This window comes from Podarcis raffonei, chromosome 2 (genome assembly GCF_027172205.1).
Source record: "Podarcis raffonei isolate rPodRaf1 chromosome 2, rPodRaf1.pri, whole genome shotgun sequence".
NCBI lineage: Eukaryota > Metazoa > Chordata > Lepidosauria > Squamata > Lacertidae > Podarcis > Podarcis raffonei.
This window is the reverse complement of record NC_070603.1, coordinates 8,044,638-8,062,733: the sequence shown is the minus strand read 5'-3', so window position 1 is coordinate 8,062,733 and position 18,096 is coordinate 8,044,638. Positions and strand designations below refer to the sequence as shown.

General features: G+C 45.5%; 1 protein-coding gene across 3 annotated transcripts; it reads left to right on the top strand.

Moving 5' to 3' along the window:
- Window positions 1-270: 270 nt before the first annotated feature.
- On the top strand, window positions 271-17,439 carry LETMD1 (LETM1 domain containing 1). Of its 3 annotated transcripts, none has more exons than XM_053372548.1 (9): window positions 272-523; window positions 5,581-5,732; window positions 7,233-7,348; window positions 9,859-9,941; window positions 11,565-11,751; window positions 13,425-13,526; window positions 13,860-14,012; window positions 14,869-14,965; window positions 16,357-17,439. In XM_053372548.1, the coding sequence occupies exons 1-9, from the start codon at window positions 402-404 to the stop codon at window positions 16,428-16,430; spliced, it is 1,086 nt and encodes a 361-aa protein (XP_053228523.1). In that variant the 5' UTR covers window positions 272-401; the 3' UTR covers window positions 16,431-17,439. The 3 variants fall into 3 exon arrangements, with proteins under 3 accessions (XP_053228541.1, XP_053228523.1, XP_053228532.1); XM_053372557.1 differs by lacking the exon at window positions 272-523 and adding an exon at window positions 4,914-5,224; XM_053372566.1 differs by lacking the exon at window positions 14,869-14,965 and having other exon boundaries at window positions 271-523.
- Window positions 17,440-18,096: the final 657 nt, after the last annotated feature.

The window sequence follows — 18,096 nt, the reverse complement described above, 5'->3', positions numbered from 1 at the left end:
ATCTCTATTAGAAACAGTAAAAATATCATTATGGAATGGGACGCCCTATGCGAAACTCAAAACTCCCAACTTAGAACTCAGTCCCATTCAACCAAACGCCCAAGCAAACCGCCCCCCCCCCCCCCGCGTAGAAAAGCCCCAACATCCGGGTCCCGAGGTTCTCACGCCGGAGAAAGAAGTTCCTCTTTCCGTGCGTCCCATTTCCGCCTATGGTCACGTGTAGCGAAGGAGGCGGGGAAAGGAGGAGAGTTCCGCTTGCTTTCCTTCCGCCGAGCCTCCTTCCGCCCGTAGTAATCACGTGGCCCGTTTCCCGGGGTCGTCGTCGTCGCTTTCTTGGCTTCCTGCCCGGACCTCCGCGCTCTTTCCGCGCCCTCCTTCTTCTCCTCAGGCGCCCTGGCAGGATGGCGCTGGTGCTGCGGCTGGTGCTGCGCGGGCGCTGCAGGGCCGGCGGAGTCCCTGCGCCCGCCGCCTCGCTCTACCTGGCTCTGCGCCCGGCGGAGCCTCCCCCGTGGCCGGCGCTGAGGTGAGTCCTTGGCGGGGACGGGAAGGGGGAGCGCGGAGCCCCGACTCAGGGGGCGCCGAGGAGACCCCTCAGGGCACCGCCCTCCCGCCTGCAGCGGGGTCAGGGGAAGGCAGGGCAGGTTCCTGCAACCTCCGGGGGGGGGCGGTGTCCCCAGGTGAGCTGCTGTCATTTCCTTGTTGTGTCCGCCTCTTCGCGACCCCCTGGACCAGAGCACGCCAGGCCCTCCTGTCTTCCACTGCCTCCCGAAGTTTGGTCAAACTCATGCTGGTAGCTTTGAGAACACTGTCCCACCATCTCGTCCTCTGTCGTCCCCTTCTCCTTGTGCCCTCCATCTTTCCCAACATCAGGGTCTTTTCCAGGGAGTCTTCTCTTCTCATGAGGGTGCCAAAGTATTGGAGCCTCAGCTTCAGGATCTGTCCTTCCAGTGAGCACTCAGGGCTGATTTCCTTCAGAATGATAGGTTTGATCTTCTTGCAGTCCATGGGACTCTCAAGAGTCTCCTCCAGCACCAGAATTCAAAAGCATCCATTCTTCGGCGATCAGCCGCCGTTATGGTCCAGCTCTCACTTCCATACATCACTACTGGGAAAACCATAGCTTTGACTATACAGGCCTTTGTTGGCAAGGTGATGTCTCTGCTTTTTAAGATGCTGTCTAGGTTTGTCATTGCTTTTCTCCCAAGAAGCAGGCATCTTTTAATTTCGTGGCTGCTTTCACCATTTCCTTATCATGTATTAAATTTGCATACCGATCCCAAGGCGGCGCACAACAGAAAAAGCTCAAAACCTTTCTCAACCTTTGCCCCCCGGGGGTGTTAAAATTGCAGAGTTGGAAGGGACCGCGAGGGCCACGTTTCCCAAACTTGGGTCTTGTTTTTGGACTACAGTTCCCAGCACTGAGGATCTTCTGGTGGTTCCCTCACTGAGAGAAGCCAAGTTACAGGGAACCAGGCAGAGGGCCTTCTCAGTAGTGGCACCCGCCCTGTGGAACGCCCTCCCACCAGATGTCAAAGAGAAAAATAACTACCAGACTTTTAGAAGGCATCTGAAGGCAGCCCTGTTTAGGGAAGCTTTTAATGTTTAATAGGTTATTGTATTTTAATATTCTGTTGGAAGCTGCGCAGAGTGGCTGGGCAAACCAAGCCAGATGGGTGGGGTATAAATAATAAATTATTATTATTATTATTATCCCTAACCACTGGTCCTGGTAGCTAGGGAGTTCTGGTCCAAAAACAGCTGGAAACCCAAGTTTGGGTTACTGCAACAAAAACACAGGCCAACCATTATTATTGACACAGGTCAGTTAATATTATTGACACGGGTCAGTCAGTTATTTTTAAAGCAAGGGGGTTTGGTTGTTTCTAGCAACAAAACCTGGGTCTCCAGCTGTTTTTGGACTACAACTCCCATAATCCCTGACCACTGGTCCTGGTAGCTAGGGATGATGGGAGTTGTGGTCCAAAAAAACATCTGGAGACACAAGTTTGGGAAACACTGATCTGCTCCAACCCACTGTGATGAGGGAATCTTTTGACCAAAGTGGGTCTCGAAGCCGCAGTCCTGGAATTAAGAGTCTCCTGCTCTACCGATTGAGCTATCCCCTTAGTGGTTGCTGGACTACAACTCCCATTATCCCTGACCGCTGGTCCTGCTATGGGGGTGTCTGGGGGGAGGGGCAAGTTTGAGAAAGGCTACCAACCTTCTGGTGCGTATCCCCTCCCATGTTGTATTCCCATGAGGTCCAGCCATGGTGGTCGGTTGTTCCTTGGGGGTGGGGGAGGTGAGGGGAGCTGTGCTCCAACAGCATATGGAGGGCCACACATTTTGCACCTCTGAAGCAAGTAGGCACACAGGCAACAATTACACCATGGCAGTTGCCAGGGAGGCAAACGGTTAGTACGCTGGAGCAAAAACAAGGAGTCTTGTGGTATCTCATTATGGTATATTGGATTCTAAACTACACCTGCTTCTTCCTAGTCACCCCCACCCCAGAGTTTCTGTATGTGAGGGAGCACGAAAAATCCCCTGCCACCTGAAACATTGTCAGGCTGTAAGCTGTTTTTGAGTTTTCCACCATATAAAACGTAAGAGCCCTCCTGGATCAGGCTAAAGGCTCAGCTTCCTGTTCAAACAGCAGCCAGCCAGACGCACGTGGGAACCCCAAAAACAAGATTTTGAGTGCAACAGCACTCCCCTTCTGTGGTTTCCAACAACTGGTATCCAGAGGGATACTGCCCCCGACAGTGGAGACAGAATACAGTCGTACCTTGGTTGTCGAATGCCTTGGTACTCGAATGTTTTGGTTCCCGAACGGCGCAAACCGGTTTGCGAACGTTTTTTGAAAGCTGAACATCCGTTTTGGCTGTCGGCATTGTTTCCGGGGCCAATCAGCCAATCAGAAGCCGTGCCTTGGTTTGGAAACATTTTGGAAGTCAAACCGACTTCTGGAACGGATTCCGTTCGACAACCAAGGTATGACTGTATAGCCATTGAAACTAGTTGCCACTGATAGCTTTACCCTAGATGAATTTGTCCTAATCCTCTTTTAAAGCCATCTGCGTTGGTGGCCATTGCAGCCTCTTGTGCGAGTGAATTCCATAGTTCCAGCTGTGTGAATACTTTTTTTTTTGCCTGTCCTGAATCTTCCAACATTCAGCTTCTTTGACTGAATGTTACAAGAGGAGGAAAACATCTTATCTACTTTCTTCATGCCATGTATAATTTTATGCTCACCTTTTGTCTTAACCTAAAAGCCCCAAATGTTGTAACATTTCCTCACCGGGGAGTTGCTCCATCCCTGTCATAATTCTGGTTGCTGTGCATTTTGGAGAGCACACAGGCTCTTTGCATTAAAAAAAAAAGCCTAATCATTTCAGTTCAAAGTAACGGTAGTGCCATGCAACACTATTCAATTTACAGAGATGCTTGGATTTATGTATTTGCAGTTTTAATGCAAGGGAACAATAATACCATTTCACTTACACAGTCTGAACCTGAAAGAAATACAGTCTGTTCTACCACTTTCTTCTGCATGTGGAAAGCAGATACGTGGCTGGATTTAGGTGTGCAGCAAAATCTTGTAGAATGGCTGGTACTATTGCATACAGCAGGAAGAAGGAATACCATTTTTTTAAATGCACCGTTCTTCTTCATCTTAATTCAGCAAGGAGGCTGTATGTGAACCTGCTTTCTCCCTACAGTGCCCTAGATTTAAAACTGTACTCCATGTGCGGTTTGAAGTAGTGCAGACCATCTCATTCTGAACCATGTGTCAAACAGCTCAAAATGTTCCTGCAGATTGGCTTTGGGAAGACCGCATTTGAACTGGGTGATATCTGCTCTTCCTTCCGAGATCGCTTAAAATGGTAACCTATTTCTTGCCAGGTGATTAGTGAAAGGTTGGTTGGTTAGGGCAGCCACTTTTTGGGGGTATGGCTCATATGCCATGAACTCAGGAATGCCGAGTAAATCCTGTTGATTTTGTAGCAGTTAAAGACGCAGGTTACACACACAAACACACAAAATTGAAAACTACTAATTTATTATTGGGCTAACTGAGCTTGGTAGAAAACTGTATTTTTTTGCCTTGGATGGTTCCTTCACAACATTCAGAAGGGCATCTATGGTAACCTCCCTTGAGACCTTCCAGACTGTTCTAATTCTGGAGGTGATGTTGCTTTCACTTTATCTGAGATGTTTACTGGCCACTAGGCAGGCAGCATAAAAATATTTCCACAGTATACCTCTATTTCATATGAATTATCAAAGCAGTTTACAACAAAAATACATAAAACAATACATTATTATTATTATTTCCCCAGCCACTCTGGGTGGCTTACAGTACATGTAAAAACCTAGTAAGACCTCAAACATTAAAAACCTCCTGATACAAGGCTGCCTTCAGATGTTTTCTAAAAGTCAGGTCCTTAACATCTGATGGGAGGGCCATATAAAGACAGATATCAAGTTTGTATGGATTAGCATCAGGAGAGGGGCCGTGAATTATGTTTAATTGACAGGTAGAATGGATAGGATTGTCTACCTCTGAGACAAAGCCCCATTGATTTCCTTCCAAGTAGACGTGGTTAAGATTGTCCTGTAAAGCTTTAGCAGATCAACAAGGGTGCGCAACTTTTATTTGTAGGGTTCAGACTAAATGTCACACCTTTTATCTGTCAGTGCTGCTGTTTGGGTTCTGATTTTCTGCTGTAATAAAGAATGACAAAATGTTAGGTTGCCTTGCCAATCAGCCGTAACCTCAGTTTGTAGAACTCTCACTAGGAGGAAAATACAGTGAAGCCCCTGGTTATGAAACTGATGGTGTCCTTTTGGCATTCTGATTTTCAACTATTCTGATGTTTTGGTAAAATGCAGTTGATTAATAAGCTGTCTAAATTGATTAATCGGTTAATTAAAAGTTATTTAATCGTTTGGCAGCCCTAATTGATAAATGTTAATGAGCACCTAGAACTGCACTTCATGTATGCATTTTGTGACTGCAAGACATATTAATGTATAAAACAAAAGCAAATTCTTCCCTGCAATAATGTCATTCCAGGAATCAAGACTATAAAAAATATACTTGCCCTTTGCATTTGTGTGTCTTTCTACAGAAAACAAGTTTCATTTTTATTCTCCTGACAGCCAACTTTTAAAATGATAGTCTCATGTTGTTAATCAAGAACAGCATCTGTTTAAGAAGGTATTTATTGCTATTCTTATTCATAGGTGTAAACCCCACAATACATGACCCCTAGGTTAATGTGTACTTTGGTAGCAATTAGACAAAATTAGCAATTGGACAAAATTATGCACATAACCTCATCTTCATTTATCCCTGAAATAGCCTATGGATTCCCCCCCCCCCAATCTTTTGCATTGTGGTCTTAACAGGCTAGTTTATTGCTAAGCTCTTAGACTGTGCATCAGTCAGATGCAACTGCTCACCACATACCCGTTTATTAGCTATTGTAGTTGTGACTTCCTTTTTGTATTCTAAAGGGCTTGAAATACGTGGCAATAGAACTCAAGGCTTGCATTCACTTTCCTTTGTTTCAGACCTCCAGTGTGCCAATTTTCTGCGAACGCAAATTCCAAAAAACCACTCTCTGCTTTGGTTTCAAAAGTCAAGTACCTGAATGAGAAGTATGAAAGGTTTTTGGAAAGAACATTCCCACGTTTCTACCAGCTATATTCAACCTTCTTGAAAGGTGGGTTTTCATTAAAAAAAAACACCTTTGTGCACGTTTCATGATTCTGGGAGGAATGTGATACCTTAAGAACAAATCACTTTTGCATTTGTCAAGGTAAAGTAGTTTCTTTACTTCTAGCCCATCCCTAGATGGGGGCTCCTTATCTTCTGGGTGCTGTTTCTTGTGTTGCAACAGGAATGGCGGAGGCTCATGTAACAATGAGAATGAAGAAACAAGTTCTTGTATCAATAATAGATGACATTTGCAGCATCATGTTTGTGTGTTTGCACAGACCCATTTCAGGTGTAATGGGAAACTGGTGTCCTGCTATGAGGACAAGCTGCAGGAAGCCTCAACCACGCATGCTCACACACCCTCTTGTCTTGTTCTTTTTCGAGCCAATAAATAGGAGATTGAAAGCTTCCTTTTTTATTTTAAATAAATTGTGGTTTCCCGCGAGGTCCAATTTTGGAGAACTGTGCTTTTAAAAACACACACTATGGTTTGTGATGCCAGGATTGCAAACCATGGCTTTATCCTATTTCTTCTCGTAAACCCTAGTCTTACGAAGCATAATTCTTATGAGTTTGGAATTCAAAAGGAATTGTGTTTGTTTAGAGTTTGGAACAAAAAATTCCATTTCAGCCTCAAGAGCTCAGAATGAGAGAGCATGGAAGCTTTCCATTGCTTGTTCCTGCTGGGAAAAAAAATCTGCATAAAAAACCAGTCCATGGTGTAATTTTTGGGGTGGGGAATAACATGTTAAGATTCTGAGTGAACGCAGTTCCGTGTACATCTAACAAAATTATAGCTGTAGTAAGGAAAGGCAGGAGCGAGAAGAATTTAAGACCCTCTTTTGAAGAAGGCAGTGGATTCTGCAGGGTTAGAGAGAAGGAAGTAGTAATGTGTTAGCAGCTCATGTGTAAGAGGCATCGCAAGAGAGAGAAGACAAAACCTGTTTTAGAGCTTAGGAAACATTATCCCATTATCTCTTGCTTCTGAGAAGCTCTGAATGACGTGCAAGGAGCATGTCCTTTGACCCTCATGGCAACCTTAGACAGAGGTTAGGCTGTGAAAAACCTAACCTAGCCAAGGCATTTGGGCTTTCCCTATGATGTCCTGACACTATTAAAGCAAAGAAAACAATTTAGCTGGCTGGAGTTTTACAAAGAGGATGGGATTAAGAAGTGTCAGAAGAACCATTCAAGTCATTCAAGGCAAGGGAGAGACAGAGGTGTAATATTCATGTATGTGTTACTTTATGCCAGTTGTGGGAATCCTTGGTCCTCCAGATTTTGCTGCTGAACTACAATGCCCATCTTCCGTGGCCATTTGCCATGCATGCTGGGAGCCGTGTTGTAGTTCAGCAGCATCTGGAGGGTCAGAGCTTCCCTAGCCCTGTTCTTTATGCAGTGATACTCTATTCTTAGGTAAAAGGCTTGGGAAGGACTTTGGCATGAGGTTGAACATTCAGGGAGAACAGTTCTAGACCTGAAAAGATTTCTGTATTTCCCACAGGATTTCGGATATTCTTTACAGAAATGAAAGAAATAAGAAGAATAAAGGCAAACATGTCATATAGAAAGATCCAGTTCCATCAACTTCCATACAGGGAGATGGAGAGGCTAAGACAGGTAGGCTTTTACTTTTGTCTATAACAAAGGTAGTCAACAATGGTAGTCAACAAGTCAAACTGATTTCAAGCGACACTTGGTAGTTTCCACTGTTGTGCAGCTGCCCTTCTTCCTATGTGAGGAGCCCACCTAAGATGCTCTAGCTGTCTAGCAACTTCCCATCTCGTACCCTGAGGAGTTTCACAAGATAATCAAATAGGGTTGACAAGAAAAATGTTCAGTTCGGGGACATACCTGCATGTTTGCTTCTGTTCAATGCGATGTTGATTTTCTAAACTCGGTTTCATTCTGAAATGGCACGAATGAGTGACTGCTCCCTTGTCTCAAATCTTGCAGTTTCCTCCTTATGAGTTGTGAATTAACACTGGGTTATTTTGCTGGCCTCTCTCCCCGTCTGCTAAAAACCAACCCATCCTCTGGTCAAAATGTACAATTGTGCATTCCATTTGCTTTCTGGATTTACTTCTTTTTTGCAGGAGGGTATTACTGTAAAATTTGTACAGATGAAACATATAACTCCATAGATAGAATTGGTTTGGTTTTTTTTTTAAATGAAAGAATACAGAAATAAATCCACAGCAACAGGGTAACTAACTACTACCTGCCTTCTCCCCATCCCTCAATTGGGATTTATTTCTCCTGCTGTATCTTATCCTGACTTTCCTTCAAGGAGCATAGGGCAGTATGCATGGTCCCTCTCCCTTTCTATCACCACATCTTTTAAAAAAGACAAGTTAGGTGCTGTGTGGGTGTCATTGTAGAGCGACTCCCCAAGGTCAGCCAGCCAACTTAAGAGCTGAACGGGAATTTGAAGCCAGGTCTCCCCTGTCCCACTACACTATGTAAACACATTGAGAGCTTCTGAATCGATAAGCAAGAACCACGTGCAACTTTTGTGAGGATCCACTATACTACTACAAATAGGTGGACTAATATTTACTGCATCTGGGGTAGATTAATTAAGAGGTTTCTGTACTTCAGCAAAAGCAAATAAACGAAGTCTGGCAGCTCTGCTTGATTTCTGCCAACCTTCACCCGATGCATTTATTTCTTCCTTGCCTGAACATTTATCATATTGTTGGGCTGAGTTAGAGTAAAAATGTTTCTGTGTAGAGAAGAAGGGCTGAAATTTGGGTTCTTATTCTTGAAAGATTCCATCTAAACACTTTTATTCAAACAAAGGAAAGCTGAGGGAGGGGAGGTTTTCTCCTTTTTCAAACGCAATGTGTTGTCTTGTGTTGCAACATGGAGCTAATTGACATTTACATAAAGGTTGTCAGTCTAACATCCTCACCATGGACAGCTGTATAACAGATATAGACATAGCGGACTGGATGTAGGTCACAGGTCAATAAAGTGTTGCTGATGTGTGTGTGTGGAGGTCCACATATGGAAAATAACCAACAGAAAAAGCAGGTGTAAAGAAAGACACACTATTGCATGGCATTGTCCGTTGGCTGCAGCATAATTATTTCATATAGAAGACCTATTTTTCTCCCATCCCAGTCAGGTGATGGGCAGTAAAATTCTAGCCTATTTTCCATTGCCAATGCACAATCTGGAGCGCACTTTAAGGTTCCTGGTTGTGCCTTCACAGCCGTGTCTCTAGCTTGCCTCATACCTGATACCACATATGAATAGTGTTTTCTCGCTGCAAAAAAAATGCTACCACTTTAATAAGAAGCTACCAAATGGCATCTATATAGCACAGGGGTCAGCAAACTTTTTCAGCAGGGGGCTGGTCCACTGTCCCTCAGACATTGGGGGGCGGGGCGGACTATATTTTGAAAAACAACGACGAATTCCTATGCCCCACAAATAACCCAGAGATGCATTTTAAATAAAAGCACACATTCTACTCATGTAAAAACACCAGGCAGGCCCCATAAATACCCCAGAGATGCATTTTAAATAAAATGACACATCTTTCCGCAGGGCCTGCAAGACAGAGCTGTTCCGCCAGGCCTTTGGCCAGGGCACAGCCTGACTCCTTCCCTTGGCAATCTCCGCGGAGCTCTGGCCCAATGGTGGCCAGTGGCTTGAATTTAATTAATTTTATAATGAATGATTTTAGAGTGTTGTTTGTGTTGTACTTTTGTATTGTTTTATTGTTGTTAGCCGCCCTGAGCCCGGCTTCGGCTGGGGAGGGCGGGATATAAATAAAAATTATTATTATTATTATTATTATTATTATTATTATTATTATTATTATTTATTCATGTAAAAACATGCTGATTCCCGGACCGTTCACAGGCCGGATTTAGAAGGCGATTGGACCAGATCCGGCCCCCAGGCCTTAGTTTGCCTACCCATGATATAGCATCCATAGTTACTAAGTTTGCGAGAGACAAAAATAGGCACAGCTTTGAGGCATATAAAATGCCAGAGTACGCAGCAGTGGTACCTTGCACGCCACTGCTCCATCAGTCCCTTTACATGTGCATTTTCCTCACAGCTGCAGTAGTTTTGGGTGTGTGCATGGCAGCTCTACTGACTAAGCATTTTTGAAGTTTCGCAGAGATCTGATCAAGGCCATTCCAGTTGGGATTCTTTCTCTTCCTCCCTTTGCCAACTACCTGGTTCTTTTGCTCATGTAAGTACAACTGTGCGCCTGTTCAGATGAAAGGTCCTTGCGCTTAACTGTGAGAGGGTGAATGCTTGGCAACAGTAGGGGGGGTTGTCTCTCTCTCTCTCCCTCTCATCACTTACCTGCACTGCTCTTTGATGAAGAGCTTGTTAGAGTTTTAGGTAAGGGTAAAGGGACCCCTGTCCATTAGGTCCAGTCGTGGCCGACTCTGGGGTTGTGGCGCTCATCTCGCTTTATTGGCCGAGGCAGCCGGCGTACAGCTTCCGGATCATGTGGCCAGCATGACTAAGCCGCTTCTGGCAAACCAGAGCAGCACACGGAAACGCCGTTTACCTTCCCGCCGGAGCGGTACCTATTTATCTACTTGCACTTTGTGCTTTCAAACTGCTAGGTTGGCAGGAGCAGGGACCGAGCAAAGGAGCTCACCCCGTCACGGGGATTTGAACCGCCGACCTTCTGATCGGCAAGTCCTAGGCTCTGTGGTTTAACCCACAGCGCCACCCGCGTCCCTTGCTTTGTGTTTTAGCAGGTAACAAAATAGACTGCAAAAGCATATTCATCTTATTAACCACTGGGGGTGGGATCAAGCTCTGACTCTTCTGAGCCTCTGTTTCCCTAGTCACAACTCCACATTGTATTCTCTCCCCATGCGTAGCCTCAGTCTAAAGGGATTATTTTTGGTGAATTTCTCTGGGTGGCAATTCATCGTGCAGCAACCATGCACCCTCCCACATTTTTTCTGAACATTTACCATCTCTGTTGTTTTCCCAACAGAACTCCCAAACTGCTTTAAACTCCCCGGAACTTTTTTTTAAGGGGGGGGCGGGGCTCACCTTTAAGCAGCTCCCCCACCCCTTCCTTGGTCTGTTCCAAATAGGTGTTTTCAGCTTGAGAGTTAAAAACAGTTAAAGATAACATCATTTATGTTTGAGCTTGCTCTCAACAGCCCCGGATCACAGCCTAGCATGCCATATAGCAGGCACCCCCAAACTCGGCCCTCCAGATGTTTTGGGAGTACAATTCCCATCATCCCTGACCACTGGTCCTGTTAGCTAGGGATGATGGGAGTTGTAGTCCCAAAACATCTGGAGGGCCGAGTTTGGGGATGCCTGCCGTATAGGCTTAATAATATCTTAATGTGAACTTTAACAAGAAACATTATATCACAGCTGACAAAAGTAGCTCTAAAATCCTGCATTGCCTGTTTTTCTTGAAGGCAGAAGAATTTATAGAAAGGCATCAGGAGATTATTTCAAGTTGCCAGGTAGATTTCATGAGGGAGAAAATGGTCTACTAGGCATTCTGAAAACATTGGGTTTTTTTTTAAAATTAAAATATTTCATTTTAAAATAAATGAAGGTAACTTGAAAGTCTGTGGACAAGGTCTGGTTAAACTTGCAGAAGCAAAGTTCAGTAGGGTTTCTGTTTGTCGGGGGCTGTGGTTTCAGCCATCACATAACTGGTTGCTCCTTGTCCTGGGTGGAAGCAGCAGTCAAATTTGTAGAAAAGAGGCAAAAGCTGCAAAATGCAGAATTTGGGTTCCTGTGGCCCAGATTTGAATGTTCTTTGATACACAGCTGTGTCTTGGTTTTGAAATGTATATCTTCTTGACAATCTTTCCTTCCCAAGGTATCTGTTCCCAAGACAACTTTTGATACGCCACTTCTGGACTTCCAAACAGCAAGCTGAATTTCTGGACACCTACCACAATATGAGAAAGGAGGCGTACCCAGAAGTGGTTGATGGTCTAACGAACCTCTCTCGCTCCCTAGCCGATTCCCAGCTTCGGAAACAGATGCTAGATCTCTGCAAAAAGGTATCTAATTACCACCCAATCCCAGCTGATAGAGAGGCAGTCTTTGGACATGTCTTGCTTTGCAGAAATAAGGCTTTTGTATATTGAGAGTTGGCCCATCACTACCAACTTCATAATGTCTAGATTCTACTTTCCTGTTGTCATGTGAGCAACACACTGCAAGCTTCTGAAACCTTAATTATACGATTTTAAAGTCATTCCAGAGATTTCATTATTTTTTATTAAAAAAAAAACCAACCCTAACCTGAATACGAACATGTATAGAAAAGTCATTTAAGTAAGAGACCAGACTGTATTGTTGGCAGATGATGGCAAGGAAAAGGATGCTCTGATACTTGTGTCTACTGATTTGTCACTTATGCAGTGGCTTTCTGGCAATGCACTCTTGAGTACTTGTCAGTTTATAATAATGGCTTGCAATTTTAGTAGAGGACGACGAGAAAAAGAAGTAAATTCAGGCCTTTATTATTCTTTATGGGACAGTTTTTTGGAAGGGAGGAACCAAACAACAGTGGGTCTTAGCTACACTGATGGAGGGTTCCCCCCTCCGTTCAGTCAGATTTTATTGTTTGTAACAAATGACCACTACAATGCGGCTCAAAAAGGATAATCCAAGAATAAGTTAATCGTGCATTTCTCCCAAAATAACAAAAACAAACAAACAAAACCCAAATAGCCCTTGGGCAGTCAGCACTGTTTTAGGTCAAAAAAAGTAGCCTACAACTGTCAGCTAGTGTGTATAAAGCTACCCTAAAGGCAACAAAACAAATTCCACATCAGCCAGCAGCTGCCTAGTTTTGAAACCATCTGATTGAACTTCTACAAAACCTATTGCAAAGTGAGTTGTATAAAGGACAAGAGGATATAATTCAATTTGGCCTGATCTGCATGCATACAGTCAGTCAATTTGTTGGCTTAATAAAGTATTTACTGGTCAGATACTCTGTGTGCCTAGTTTTCCATCTAAGCTGAAGAAATGCCTATCTAACAAGAAAAAAGGTTAATTCTGTTGCACCTATCCCATTAATGCAACTAGGTAATATGGCATAGCAACTTTCCTCATGGTAATGGTGAAGCAGAGCATTGTTAAGTGTTAGTGCCGACCTCTGAAGCCCTAAACAGCCTTGGCTCTGTATACCTGAAGGAGCGTCTCTACCCCTATCATTCAGCCCAGTTACTTGAGGTCCACCTCTGAGGACCTTCTGGTGGTTCCCTCACTGCAAGAAGTGAAGCTACAGGGAACCAGGCAGAGGGCCTTCTCGACTGTGGAGCCCTCCCTGTGGAATGCCCTCCCCAAACCAGATGCCAAGGAGATAAATAACTATACAACTTTTAGAACACATCTGAAGGCAGCCCTGTATCAGGAAGTTTTTAATATTTGATGTTTTATTACGTTTTTATGTGTGTTGGAAGCCACCCAGGGTGGCTGGGGCAACCCAGCTGGATGGGTGGGGTATTATTATTAACAACAACAACTTATTTGGGAAGGGTGTAATGACTACAGCAAATAGGAACTTCTCATTTGTTCCAGGAATTAAAATGTGCTCAGCTGCTATATGTTATAGCAGGATTGGTTTTCAGGTTTTTACAAGATTTATTCTTGAAAAGCAGTATGGTGCTTTTCTTTTCTTTTCTTTCTTTCTTTTTACCAATGATATATCTTAATCTTCAAGGTGCAGGAAGGATGCCACCCAGATGTAAGAGAACTTACAGCTGTGAAGACCTTATTCGTGGGCCATCCCTTTGGCATCCAGCAACTCAGGGTTCAGCAGCTGGTGAGTGCCATTCCAGAAATTAAATGGGATTATACTGACGACCCAGCTAAATCTATTGCCACTAACTGCAGCACCCCTAGGTTTTGACTGAGTTTTTAAAATAAGACTATAAATCTTTCCAGCTATAAATCCTTAAGGTGCAACAAACAGTTGCTTCTCCTTAAATTGAAACCTACTACTGATCTATGCTGCCTTATGTGCTGCCTTTTTGGAGGGGAATGATCATAACCTCCTGTTAGCCACATTTTGATCTGGGGAAGCAGGGCAGCTCTGAAAAGCTTTGCTGACTACCATCGTGCAGTTTAATCCCACCATCTTCTCTTCTCCTCCCAGAAAGTCCTAAGCCGTGTTTTGTTCCTAACTCCTCGATTGCCATCTCTCTTCCTGAGATACCGCTTGCAGAGCCACATAAAAGAGCTGCACCATCTGGACCAAGCGATGCTGAAACTGGGGGTGGGGCAGCTAACCGATGAGGAAGTGCAAGCGGTGAGATGAAGTTTTGCATACTGTAGCAAACTGAGGTGCAGCGTTGCTGGCTAGGAACTGACCGTGGCTGTGCCAGTTCTCGCATGCTAGGGTTAGAATCATAGCTGGGACCACGAGAGCCATCTAGTCCAACCGGCTGCAATGCAGGAACCTTTTTGCCCGGTGTGGGGCTCAAACCCATGACCCTGAGATCAGGAGTCTTGTGCTCTACTGACTGAGCTGTGTCGTACCTTTAAAGGTAAAAGGACCCCTGACCATTAGGTCCAGTCGTGACCGACTCTGGGGTTGCGACGCTCATCTCGCTTTACTGGCTGAGGGAGCTGGTGTACAGGTCATGTAGCTAGCATGTAAGCCGCTTCTGGCGAACCAGAGCAACGCACAGAAACGCAGTTTACCTTCCCGCTGGAGTGGTACGTTTTTATCTACTTACACTTTGACGTGCTTTTGAACTGCTAGGTTGGCAGGAGCAGGGACCGAGCAACGGGAGCTCACCCCGTCACGGGGATTCGAACTGCCAACCTTCTGATCGGCAAGTCCTAGGCTCTGTGGTTTAACCCACAGCGCCACCCGCGTCGTACCTTTAGGGTAACCTTAAAAGACTATTTATTGTGGCTTAAAAGCTGTCGTGGACCACATTCCACAAGCTGTGCTATACTGCACAGTAACACTGTCACCCTTTTCAGAAATAGTAATGTCAGTCTTATGTCAAATGAGGACAGCTTGAATGGCTTAAAAAACACACACACACCAGCCCAGCTTTTAATGTCAGAATTTAGCAGTGAATGTCCTTGCATTTAGCCGTTACTTTTCAGATGAAAGTCTCTCTGATCCAACATAATGCCTCTCTTCTCTGCAGGCTTGTTATACCCGTGGTTTGAATTCTGTTCACCTCAGCCCACTGGCATGCAGGCTGTGGCTGGCTCACTGGCTCACACTCTCCTGTTCGCTGAAAGGTAAGCCTGCCTGAATTCGGCCACGTGGGGCTTCCCTTAGAGCCCTTATGGAATCTCACACACACAACTAGAAGCAGCTGCTCTTCTGACCCATCCTTAATGTTGCAGTGTTAACCTGAAGAGAGGTACCTGTTGCCCCTGTACTGTCCTGGCTGCAAAGGAGATGACCTAGCAAAGTTTGGAAGGCAATAATTCAGAACAGGGCCTTCTTAGTGGCAGCATCATAGAATTATAGAGTTGGAAGGGACCCTGAGGATCATCTAGTCCAACTCCCTGCAATGGAGGAATATGCCCTCCCAGCTATGGACCAGTCCAAACACAAACACCAAGATTAGGCTGGTGCAGACACTTATTAGCTCTTGATACCAGGCAAAAACAACTTTTCTTTAAAAAACTTTCCTGTGACAGATTGTGGGAGGGGAGCCCCCTTTTACTTTTAGCTATGATTTGGTTCTATTTAGAAGCACTGGCTTGTTTTATGAGCCCTGTGAGAGTTTACAATGAAGGGTTGGCACATATCACAAATAGACACTGTCAGGGGCTCAGGAGCAGAAGCACAAGGGAGAGAGGAAATGGAGAGCGAAGGGGAAGAATCTGAGGGCAGCGTAGGGGAGTATGACAGTGACCCGAGAGATTCCATGAGCTTCTCCAGCGAATCAGAAGATTCCCAGAAGGGGGCGCCGATGGTCAGGGCAAGGGGGGTCCCAGGGGGGACGCACCAGAAACAAGGGGCCAGCGGGGACTCCCAAAGCAGCAGCGGGAGATCAGGACCAGCTTCCCCACCAGAGCGTAGTGGGGGGGAAGAGTCACATGTGTCAGGACCAGCCTCTCCTCCAGCGGGGAGAGAAGATGAGTCAGGGCTGACCACGCCTCCATCGGAGAGTGGGGGAACGGAGGGGAGGTCAGTTCCAGCTAGCCTCCCCGAAGGGGGAAGCAGTGACAGCAGCAGTGCAACGGTCAGGAGGAAGGTTGCCGGCTGGGCGCGTGCGCCAAGTTTGAATGTACAGGCGCGCGGGACAGCAGAAAACCCGGATTGGGAACCAGGTCCTAAAGCCCGCCAGAGGGAGGGGGAAGACTCAGGGGACTCAGCGTCACAAGAGTCTAGGAAGGGCGAGACCCCGACGGGCAGGCGGACCCAGAGGAGGAGAGAGCAAAGGAAGAGGTGGAGCAAGGCTAGAGTCTTAAACTGGTGTCTGGGGGGAGGAGATTCAGACGGAGCTTCAGCGGTCTAGAGTTTGAGACGTAGAGCTGCACGCTGCGGCTGTGAAAGTGAAACTGAACTTCAATAAAGACTTTTGTACTTAACAACGAACCGGCGTTGGTCCTTTGTGAGCTGGGACCTCGGGCAGCTCTGACAGACACAAATGCAATGCATACTTTTCTCTTTCCAGACGCTGAGACTTCTCTCTTGGCACATGGCATGGTCTTGCTTTCTATCAACTTCCCTTCTTCTTCCAAGGGCTGACTAAGGGCATCCCTCACTGGTGGACCACTTCTGAAGAGATGCTGCGACTCTTGTGACTCTTGGCTGAAGCAGAGGGAGATAAGGGGTTTTGCTTATACTAAAATACAACGAGCAGGAGTCCTGCAGAAGCATCTCCCACTGAATTATTAACCTTGAGAGGAAGGTAGAGGAAACACTGCATTATGCTGAATATTCCTCCTCCTGCCATAGAGGGAGACAAGAGAATTGCCAGTATGGCCCTGGACAAAATGCCTGTACTGTAGAAGACCACAATATTTCTGTTTAGATCTGGCTCCAGAATGTCCTCGTGGGCACAGCATGATTCCGTACTTCTTTTCACTGCTTAAGTCTCTTGTAAAAACATCTGCTGAAGAAGGTATTGGCGTTAGCCTGTATTGACTTCCTTGTAACTTTGAAGGGTAACAAAGCTGTCAGGAACTTTCCCAGACTGTTTCCCTCCCCCTTTTAAACTTCACTTTTACAATCAGCAAGGCTGCATGGAGCTCAGTGCCTTTTGCTGGGCATTCGCAGTGCGCTGCAAGACTTTGAATATAGGACCCCGTTTTTCAGAGCTGCAACTTTTGTTTGAAATCTAGTGGCATGCTCTTCTGCAGGAAAGATACAGCTGTGCTCTCACATGGACATTATGGAAGGTGCATTTCATGTTGGCAGATGTGGTAAGAGCCTAAAGAATTCAACAGGGTAATTCCACAAGTTAATTGGAGTATCTCTACCCAAAGCACTTAATATCCATTTCTGTGCCTCCAAGTCTTAAATACTACTGCCACAATACTTAAAAGCCAAGTGGGGGAAAAAGAAAAAAGCCAAGCCTTGCACTCCAGAAGCTGGAATTCTGGCCAGATAGTATATAAATTGTGTGTGGTAGACTAGTGATTGAGTCAGTCATTATAAAATGCATGAGAAGTGCGTAAAAGTAAATGAACGTTCAGCTGTACCTGATGTGAATGTTTCGTTAAAGATAGCTAATAAAGGACAATCTCACATTTTACCTGGATTGTTTAGAACACTGCTTGTCTTCTATCTTATGGCTTGGTAATAGCTTAGACAGGCACAGTGCTGGGACCATAAAGCCAGGGGTCTCCAAGCTTCCCTTGCCTCAGGCCGGTGTCTTGAGCGACGATCGCCCAGAGGGCGGGGGGATCGTGCACCGTACGTAAACCCGCAATTTCTGGTGCTCCTCCAACCCAGAAGTGGGTCCCTGCGCCGTGCTGGTAAGAGCGGGTGGCGGCAGTTGCCATGGGCCGGATAAATGAGTCCCTCGGGCCTTATCCGGCCCCCGGGCTGTAGGTTGGTGACCCCTGATCAAAGCTATTCACCTTGTCATTTCCCTAATCAGTCCTGCAAGGGCCATGGCCAACACACACTCTACTCCAGTTGTTCTTTGCAACGAGTTTACTTCCCCTGCCAAGAAATGAAACAGCTGACTCTGCTTGCCAGGGATCAGCTGCGGCAGAAGCAGCTTGTGCTTCTATTAACTATATTCCAAGCTGTACTCTACAGGCGAGTAAGCCACAGCCTCTCTGAAAGGCCCCACTGATATTTCACTATGAATGAAGTAAACAGATGCCACATGTTGCAAAAACAAGGGTAAGCCCAGTTCTTCAAGTTGCATGAACTGCCTTAGAACAGGTACTGCTATTCAGTG